The 9,733-nt window shown below is 47.3% G+C and overlaps 2 protein-coding genes across 3 annotated transcripts; one reads left to right on the top strand and one right to left on the bottom strand.

The window, feature by feature from the left end:
• The first annotated feature begins 1,002 nt into the window (after nt 1-1,002).
• Nucleotides 1,003-1,994, top strand: LOC100282259 (calmodulin-like protein 41). The gene has a single exon (NM_001155171.2). It carries the CDS (start codon nt 1,125-1,127, stop codon nt 1,680-1,682), a length of 558 nt encoding a protein of 185 aa, NP_001148643.2. The 5' UTR covers nt 1,003-1,124; the 3' UTR covers nt 1,683-1,994.
• Nucleotides 1,995-3,239: 1,245 nt separating this feature from the next.
• Nucleotides 3,240-7,094, bottom strand: LOC103644072 (BTB/POZ domain-containing protein At3g50780). 2 transcript variants are annotated; one of them, XM_008667265.2, is made up of 3 exons: nt 6,824-7,094; nt 5,377-6,085; nt 3,240-4,576 (listed from the first exon to the last, which is right to left on the bottom strand). In XM_008667265.2, the coding sequence occupies exons 2-3, from the start codon at nt 6,028-6,030 to the stop codon at nt 3,626-3,628; spliced, it is 1,605 nt and encodes a 534-aa protein (XP_008665487.1). In that variant the 5' UTR covers nt 6,031-6,085; nt 6,824-7,094; the 3' UTR covers nt 3,240-3,625. The 2 variants fall into 2 exon arrangements, with proteins under 2 accessions (XP_008665487.1, XP_008665486.1); XM_008667264.4 differs by having other exon boundaries at nt 6,552-7,092.
• Between the last annotated feature and the right edge of the window lie 2,639 nt (nt 7,095-9,733).

The raw sequence follows: 9,733 nt of genomic DNA, 5'->3' as shown, positions 1-9,733 counted from the left end.
GTGTGGTGAACTTGGGGTTTCAACTGTTTGTCAGTGCATCGGTCCATCATGGGTAGCATCCAATGTTTTCTTCATTCTGGTCAAATACAAGGATGAACAGACACACTGACAGGAAAGATGCTCTGCCGGTCATCTTAGATGCCCGAACCCAATGATGAGTTTCAGGTGGGTCATTTATCATCAGTAAGTAAACAGCCAGTAGCTTCTACTTCCATGTGGTGATGATGCCACGAAAACATGTGCCGTAGGCAATCCCTATGTTTGAGTTGTTGGTAACCTCCATGCGAGTCACATGGAAACGGAAGCTCTGCATTTGAAAATCTTGTACTCGTTCTCGAGCGGTATCGAGATTGCAGATTTCGTTTGCTCCCTCAGACGTGATCAGATCTCTCTCTCTTCAAATCTCAATCTCCACTGCAGATATGAACTTGACATTCGAAGGAGACAATATCAAGAACAATCATTAGTGCTCAATGATCTCAAGTTCTCAACTGATACTCGCATTGCTACTCCTCATCTAAAGAGCTCTGATTGCTATTAGCTAGTTTCAGATTCCTTCATTCCCAGTCTCGCTGCATCACTTGTCATGTCAACAGCTTCTGAATTTTTTCACAGCTTCTGAAATATGAACTGTTCAACCGACCCATGACTTGTCATGTCACAAGGCGCCCCCAAACTGCAAATTCAATGATGAACCACTGGATCTCGAAGACCATAACTAAATCACGGATTCCGAGATATCGTTGTTCGGTGGGCGGCGGCGCGGGGATCGTGAGCACATGATCACGTTGTCTGATGGGAGTTAGATAATGCAGCCAAGTGACATTATCTGATGAGCGAGGTAGTTGCGACGCAGGCTCAACTAACTTCTCATCACGACCGGTCAAACCCCACACAAAGATGCATATGGCATGGGCGGCGGCTTCTCCTTCGGATCGCAGCACAGCAAGCAGAAGCTGAGCTGCGCGGCTATAAAAGGAGACCTCGGCACTTGGTTCATGTATAATAACCTGCAGAGTGCGCGCAGACTGCAGCGCACAAGTGAAGTGACACAAGCTAAGCGTACGCGACAATAACTTCCTCCTGGTTCTTGCAAGAGTTGAGCAGCTAGCGACGGCACAGAGATGGCGAAGCGGCCGTCGAGCAAACGGAGCTTCAGGCTGCCGTTCATGTGCGGGCAGTCGGACGTGGCCAGCCCGAGGGGCGCGGCTGTCAAGCGGCCGTCGTCGTCGTCGTCCTCGTCACTCGGCAGGGGGTCCAGGTCCGGGTCTAGCTCCGCCTCCAGCTCCAGCAGCAGGCACGGCGAGCTGCAGCGGATCTTCCAGCACTTCGACCGGGACAACGACGGCAAGATCTCCGGCGCCGAGCTGCGCGCCTTCTTCGTGTCCATGGGCGACGACATGCCGCCGTCGTACGGCGACGGTGGCTACATGCTGGACTTCGCCGGCTTCGTGGCGCTGATGGAGAGGGAGGGCGGCCAGGAGGAGGACCTGCGCAGGGCGTTCGACGTGTTCAACGCCGTGGAGTCCGCGGGCAGGATCACGGCCAGGGGCCTGCAGAGGGTGCTCGCCCAGCTCGGGGACAAGCGTTCCGTCGCCGACTGCGAGGCCATGATTCGGGCCTACGACGTCGACGGCGACGGTGGCCTCGACTTCCACGAGTTCCAGAGGATGATGAGCTAACTGATTCCGGCTTACGTTGTGGGTTTCGCCTTCAGAGCGTTGAGAGGTCTGCATCCAGATGAGGCAATGCAATTTGCTGCAGGGCAAATGCGTCATCTACTTGGATGCTGCTGCTTGCCTGAAGCAATTTGCTGCTTCATCTTGTGTTGTTCGGTGTGTCACACCAGTGAATCAGTTACGTTACAGTTTATTCTTTTTTAAGAGAAAATTAGTTCGGTAGAAGATCATGGGAATCCTTTAATACCTTTCATGAAATACTACCGAAGGCTTGTTCAGTTGTGTTTGGATTGAAGAAGATTGAGAGGATTAAATCTCTCTTAAATGATAAAACGTTACTTTTTTTAATCGAAAACGTTTTTCTCATTATTTTCATTATAAAACTTTTTTCTCATTATAAAACTACCTGAATATAAAACTACCATGTTCACCAGTGTGACGGTGACAATGTATCCCCTCCCGTATGTTGGTAACATTATTTTCATTGCGTCTACGTCGGCTCTTGTGCACTGGATCAGCACCACTCTTCAGCAGAGTTCACGATAATGAATTTAGGTCCTCTTCCTCACTTCCTAGACATCGAGCATCGCTCGAATGTCCTCTTTCCTCAGCAGCGGCGATACAATTTAGACATCTTAGTATGTTGACATGCATGATTCTAAGTCATGTGCGACTCCGCTGGACATATAGACAAAGACAAAGGCATGTAGTGACAGTCCTCTTGTTGGCGACCCCACTGTTTATCGGAGCCTTGCTAGTGCCCTACAATATCTCACCTTTATGAGGCCCGATATCACCTATGCAGTTAGTAGGTATGTCTTCACATGTATTATCCCTAGAAGCTGCACCTGACGGCTGTCAAGTGGATCCTCCCATACCTCCGAGGCACACTCGACTATGGGCTTCTTCGGTACTCCTCCACCCAAGAGTTTATCGTCTACATCAACAATGACGAGACAGGCTATTCGGACAATCCACGTTCGGCTAGGTCATGTTTATTGAAGATAACATCATCTCCTGGTCCTTCAAGTGCCAGCCAATGGTCTCCTTTTCCAATGCCGAGGGTGAGTACCGCTTTCTTCACTACAACCCCTTAACTAGCTCTACACTTATCTGTCGCGACAACGTAAACGTCATCTATCTCTTATTAACTTGGAACAGCACCAGCACATGAAGCATGTTGAGATCGATTTTCACTTCGTTCGTAAGTGTGTTGCCATTGCGGTCGTCCGCGTTCTCCATGTCCTGACAAGCTCCTGGTTTGCAAACATCTTCATCAAGGGCCTTCCATCCTCGATGTTCTTTGAGTTTTGGTCCAATCTTAACATTTGTTGTGGTTAGAAGAGGGTGTTAGACTGCTATGTGTTACTGTGTAGTTTTATATTGTGTATGGTTCTATGATATGGTCCTAGAGCTCAGTCCATGTAGTCTATTAGGGTTAGGGTGGAACCCTAGGCAGGATCCTATACATAATCCTCCAGCCCTCAATCAATGTATCAGATATTCATTTCCTAACACACATCACCGTTTCAAACTGGACAATCATCCATACAACACAAATAGAAACCGATATGTCTCCACTTTAGAAGAACACATTCTGCAAAATCTTTACAGTTGCATTGAAGGCGTCGAGTTCTTTTACATAACAGATCCTTAATTAACATCGTGCAACGTTGTGAGAAGCAGAACAGAGCATCAAAACAGATGCCTGACGATACAAATTCTGCACCCAGAATTCAGAGATCTTGACATACATACGAAGCATCACAAGCACAACGCGAACTTCCTCAAGCCTCACGCAGGTCAAGAGTACTAACCGCATTTCCTCCACATACTGGGGATCTCCCACGCGGGCTACCACGCAAGAAGAAACCGCCACCCTAACTTCTCATCAAATATACTACACTAGGAAACAAGACTATCTTCTTCTGCAACCAATTGACATCTCAACTCCGACCTGATTGCGATCGATTACCTTGCTGCTCAGCATAGGGCCTTACGAAAGTTCTCCTCCACCAAACCTCAAAGGCCTTCTGGAGATTGGGGCAGCTGTCCCCAACCTTCAGGAAGCTCCCAAGCCACGAGAGCAGGATCGTCTGCTGATCCTCCAAAGGGAGCGTCAGGATGGTCCGCCCAACACCTTCCTCCACCACTTTCCGGTCGAACGACCTGCAGCCGTGCTGCAACCAGTTGTAGTCATCCATGAGAGGCTGCAACCAGACGTCCAAGAGAAGCCGCCTCGTGTCCTTCGAAGGAAGCATCTCCCCTTTCCCGATGCCCACGAACAGCCTCGCCGTGACACAGCTGACAAGGTGGCGCGACTTGACTGGCAACCTAGAGTGCAGCCCAGCCAGCTCACGTTGGCTAGCCCATATGACCGCGAACTCGTCAGCGGCATTCCTGTCAGCCAAGATCTCAGCTAACCAGAGCAGGTTATCTGCTTCTAGAGCAACTTGTCGGAAAACTGGTTCTTTGGTATTAAGAGCCTGCTCAGCGAAATCACTGTCGGTTGCTTGCTGAAACAGGATTAGTAAGGAATCCAGGCAGTTCCGGCATGATCTGTAGAGGACCGCAGAACACAGGTCGGAAGACCCACTCATGCAGCCAGTGCTACTCTCCTTCAGAAGCTTCTGCACCAGAGATTTCATCTCGCGCCGCCCCCTGTCCTCGCTGCTTCTCAAGACCAGTTCGATGATATGTGAAAACGTATCGTTTGGTGGGGTTGTTCGATCAGATGGTGCTACCCTCTTCAGCACAGGACTGACGCCATAGCTCTCGCTCTGCAGGTTCCGGACAGACGAGACCACATTCTCCTCTTCTTCCCCGACCCAAGGGACCGCTTCCAAGTAGTCTAAGCATGACATGACACATGCTGGGAAACCCAGCAGCTCTGCAACCTGCATGCACAGCGAATAAAAAAAAGTAAGGGAACAATAAAACCAAAGCGAAAGAAAAGCTGCGTTTTTATGGTTTCTGAAGAGTCCAGATTGGCCGATCGCAATTAAGGCCCCCACGTTTGCGGTGTATGGCTAGGGTCCATGCAGTCATGGGCCTGACTGGTGAAATTATCTCTCTGTGCCGTTTGCTCCATGAATCAATAACATAATTCATGACAGCCTGACTAGCTTGAAATTTGTCCCAACCCCCCCCCCCCCCCCCCCCCCCCCCCCCCACCACCACCACCAACTGGTATGTGCGAAATATATACGACAAGGCGGTCTTTGTCAGCTTCCTTAGATTAAGTGGCATGTTGCAGTATTATGGGTATAGCAGACAATATCCCTTTGATGTAACAGCATGGACCGGACATGCAGGCACCATTCAGTTACACCAAATGATGGGTTCTTTTTTATGTTTAGTTTTCATCCCAATCCATATGGATTGGATGGGATTAGATTGGATAGGTTTAAATCCATAGCAAGTTAAAATCTCTACTAATACTTTTCCAATCCATATAGTCTAGAAATAACCGAAAGACCTTAAGGGTCATTGTTTTAATAATACTAAGTACTAACAGCGAGTCACACTGCAGTAAGAATACTGCCTCCAGTAATATAAAAGTGACCTAACTTGAACCCTAATTTCTGGTGTGATGCTATGATACTGAATAATGAAACCAACTCTACTACTAAGTGTGCATTCTAGTCAGCAGTAGTGTTGCAAAAACAGAATGAATGTTTTATTAACTAGGGCAAACCTTCAAGACTCGAAGAACACGAGGAACGGTTTGCTTGATAAGCCTCTGCTTGACATCACTGCAGTACATCAACCCAACTGTCTCGACATAAATCTCCACATCCTCACAGTCAGTCACTTCTATACTCGACGCCGGAGACTGCCCGGAGAGCTTGTCAGCAAAGAAGGTACTGTTTCCAGCTAGGGTGTTCTTGTGGACGCTCATCTTCACCGCAACGCCGTCCTTGCCATACAGCACCACCTTCAAGTCACTCGTCTCGAGCTGGCCGAACCCCACAGATACCTTGTGCTGCTTCTGTGGCCTCTCGTTCACCGCCTTCGGCGGATTAGTGGCATTATTATTAGCCGCAGCGTCCTCTGCCGGCGGCAAGCACCTCTGCTCCTCTGAGTTGGTCTTAGCCCTGGTCGGAGTCGAGTGCGTCCTTCTCTCGGACGAGATTGTGGGTGCCCTCTGGATTGGTGGTGCCGCCTTTGGTGCGAGAGGCGAGGCACCCCCTTTGGGCTTCGTCTTCGCCTGCGGGTTTTGGCTCTTCGCCGTCTTCTGGAGCACGGCTTGCGACGGGCAGCACCAGAACCCTTCTGGGGTCACTGCGATGGGGACGTTTCTGATCTTCGTCGTTCGGGCATCCAGACTTGCGACCTTCGATTCCGCCATGTTGCCTTTTTTTTCCCCTGAATATTATGAGCAGTTCTGGTACCAGCTCATAGACCTGAGCAGTTGATGCAATGCAAGAGAGTTAAATTTATGAACTGGAGTTGCCATTAGCAATCATGAGGACGTATAGCTCACAAAATCAACTAAGAAAATAAGAACGCTAAATTATCTTATGACTCTGAGCACTGACTGAGCGCGACCCCTAGAATACGGTGTTCGTAATTCCCAGGTAACCATATGGTTTCCCGATTTGAGTAGAACTTCAGAGTTCAGAGTCATCTTTTGCATGAAGAATTTTGCAAGTAGCAGACAAATACTAGGCAAATTCTGAACTAGACCTTTCCTCAAATCAAACACGAACAACCACACCAAATCAGCCATGACCTTATAGCAGGTTGCTATGCCATCACAAAACATAAATCACCCCCCTATATATCCAGGGGAAAAAAAACTCGGTAACTAACGAGTCCAGAAACACTGTTGGGAAAGAAAAACCATCAAGGCCGAACACCCACACGTACCTCACTAAAACAATCCTCTCATATCTCCGCCAGAAGACTCCCTTCCGCCGCCGACCGCAGCCCAGCCCGGCGACAGCCGTAATAAAGACGGCCCGGGAGCATCTAGGTACCCAGCCAGGCGTGAGTGATGGGAACCTCACATCACCTCTTTCTCCAAAGCCGACCGGAGAAAGACGGAGAAGAAGGGGCAGGGAACGGGAAAAGGGCAACGGAAAGAAAGAAAAAGGGCGCAAAAGGGGGGGCGGGGGGCAGCTTCTTTCGAGAGCTTTTACCGGACGACGAGGGGCGCCCTTCGCTTTAACCACCTACGACGCCACGCCTGCCATCATCATGGCCCTCCCTCCCTCCCTCTCTGAATTTATTCTCGGATTCTCTTCCTTTTGCCCTACCTCCCTCTCCCTGCTCGTCTTCCTCCTTCAGTCCGGCCTTCTCCCGCTCCACACACCTCTTTTATCTTTATATATATCCCGCTGCGGTGACTGCGTGTGTGCTGTGGTCTCACTGTCTTGCTTGCTGCTCCTTGCGTTTTGCGGCTGCTTTTGTGTTGTGTGTGCTCCAGACACCTCACTCCAAACAGTATCGTAACCGGGTCTGAGCTCTGTGACTCCGTCTGTCCCCATCGGTTCTTGCGAGGAGCTCGACCGTAGCGCGGGGCCCACAGGCAGTGTCACGTCCTGCCAGTCCTGTCTGATTGGGCCTGCGATTTAACTCCACCCCGCCTCGATGCTTTGTTTACCGCTGTTTGGCAGGACGTACTGCTTTGTTTTTTACTTACCAGCCGGTACTAGCCGTACGCAGCTTTTTTACCTCGCTGGAAGGGTAATCTACCTTGGCATCCGGTCGTCTCACGGAACTTTTGATCACGTGCATGCATGCTACGATCAGCCTACTGCAAAAATGATGGTTGGATTAGGCACTTGGGTTTTGAATCTAGTCGTGGATAGTAAAAAAAACGAGTTTTTTTACTGCTACCCAGGCGTTCATTTCTGGATTGAAAAATTAAGGGAAATTTGGATCCATACCATTAAAAGATCAAAACTTTGGATCCATACCATTACTATCTCACTTACATGTGGATCCACATGAGTCAATGATATGTAGGATCCATGGTATATATCTAAAGTTTGGATCTTTTAATGGTACAGATCCAATTGTTCCAAAAATTAATGAAGGCCAGATGTGCGTTACACGGTCTGCGTCAGATTAGTCGGAGAGAGATTGTTTCTTTGCGGCAGCTTTGAAGCATGTCGGCATGTATGCGTGAGCGGAACTCATCATCAGCTCGGCAAGCACGCTCGGCCAAATAATCTATCATTGTCCTAGGTCTTAGGCGTGTTCGTCGCTCCTACTTCCTTCCTACTATAGTGCAGTCTGCGGCGTGGAGTAGGCAGAGTTAATGGCGGATTTGAGTAGTAAAGCCCACTCATCTTGCCAATTAAGGCTATGTCAGCAGCACGCGTATTTTAACTTGCTAAGGATTTAAACTCATTCAATCTCACTCTCAATCCACATGGGTAAGCCTTAAATAGTTTTAACTTATACTTTAAATTCACTCAATTCCGTTCAATCTATATAAATTGAGATCTAAATGATTAGATCCTTAGGCTATCTCCAGCGGTCTCTATATCACACTATCTATCTCACTCTATTTTAAATTTCACTCTGTAAAATATACAATGTACAGTATAAAACGTTGTTTTGCACGTCCGTCTCCACGCCCCGCTGAAGATACGAGGCAGGCTATGTTTGAATCCAACCCATCTTTGACAACGGACCAACGATGGTAACATAGTAATAAACGTAGTACGTACCCTAGTTAGGGTGATAATAGACTCTAAATTTACCTTATAAAATTTAGAGATCGGTTTAGAACGAGACTCTGTTTTTATTTATTTTTAAACTATAAATTATTTAAGGTCCTAACAAACTATGAATGAATATTCATATCTCGATCCATTGCCACCCTGAACCCTAGGAAGTACTAGTGCTTTACTGCTTTGTATGACGGGGCAGCAACATTGCATCACCAAGAGTCCACCCTGAACCCAAGTGTCGGAGCCTCGTGGTCTGTGGGAGCAAAACAACAGGACATTGGCAAGGAGCAAACCGCAAGAGCCTGCAGGAAATCCAAGTAACTACTGCAGCGTGGCAGACCTGCTGCCTGGTGGGTGAATGGCGAGCAAAGAGGACCAGACCAGAGGACGCAGAAGGCACCGGCACCACCGTGTGCTAGCACCTAGCAGCCAGCCAGACAGTGGCGCTCGACTAGTGTGGCCGAGTGCTCTAGTCCACAGACCCAGACCAGAGGCGCCAGAAAGGGCCCGAATGTCCGTTTCCGTATGCATGCTTCTGGCTACTTTCGATGTGTATCTGTATAGGCGCTGGCATTTGGACCCTGGCTACTAGAGTGCCCAGATCTTGGAATCTGGGATCCTCGTGCCGTCACCGGCAACTCCTATGTGTCCTCCTTAATTTTATTCTCTATTTTAAATTTTACTCTACAAACGTTAAACAGTTTTGTCATCTACGGTTCCATGTAATTACTATTGAATTCGAGGGACGTTTCAAAGAAATAACTGAAATAACTTTCTTATGTTTAAATTTTGTTTAAAAAACAATGTCGTATATTAAATAAAACACTATCTAATTAATGAAATATATAATCATAGATGCATACAGATGATAGCTATTAAATTTAAGAAGTGTCCTCCGAGTACGAAAAGTGGGTGAAAGCACATGTGTTCTTCTTTTACCAGCATCCTCATTGTTATAACAATTATATAAGCAATTAAGCATAGATCATTGTTTGAAATTAAGGAATGGTGGGAGTTCTTGCTAAACACTTTAATAATATTTTTTTAAAAAAATATATATATATTTCATTAATTGCTTATAGTAGAATGTCACCTTGCAACGTTTCTAACATATATGAATTTCTAAATATGACATTTTGTATATGAACAACGTGAACACCTAACGCTCTGTTTTGGATGTCGATATTGGAGGGCATGGGATTGAATTGGGTTCAATACCAAATCAGGCATGGTATTGAAATGAGATGTGATTCCAATTCTATTGTTTGGATGTCGTTATATTAGAGTTGAAATTGTGCGGTCTAATTCTATGTAATACAGATGAGTGAGTTTTTGTATTGAGAGAGAGAGAGAGAGAATTTCTAGTTA

Source organism: Zea mays, chromosome 1 (genome assembly GCF_902167145.1).
Source record: "Zea mays cultivar B73 chromosome 1, Zm-B73-REFERENCE-NAM-5.0, whole genome shotgun sequence".
Lineage (NCBI taxonomy): Eukaryota > Viridiplantae > Streptophyta > Magnoliopsida > Poales > Poaceae > Zea > Zea mays.
The sequence above is the reverse complement of the archived record's forward strand: the minus strand, read 5'-3'. Positions and strand labels throughout refer to the sequence as shown.

Bases quoted from the DNA above. Each gene is read 5' to 3' on its own strand.
- LOC103644072 (XM_008667265.2), bottom strand. From the start codon at position 6,030: ATGGCGGAATCGAAGGTCGCAAGTCTGGATGCCCGAACGACGAAGATC. The intron at 4,577-5,376 runs GTTTGCCCTAGT...CTGTGCATGCAG, and splicing joins GTGTTCTTCGAGTCTTGAAG to GTTGCAGAGCTGCTGGGTTT.
- LOC100282259 (NM_001155171.2), top strand. From the start codon at position 1,125: ATGGCGAAGCGGCCGTCGAGCAAACGGAGCTTCAGGCTGCCGTTCATG.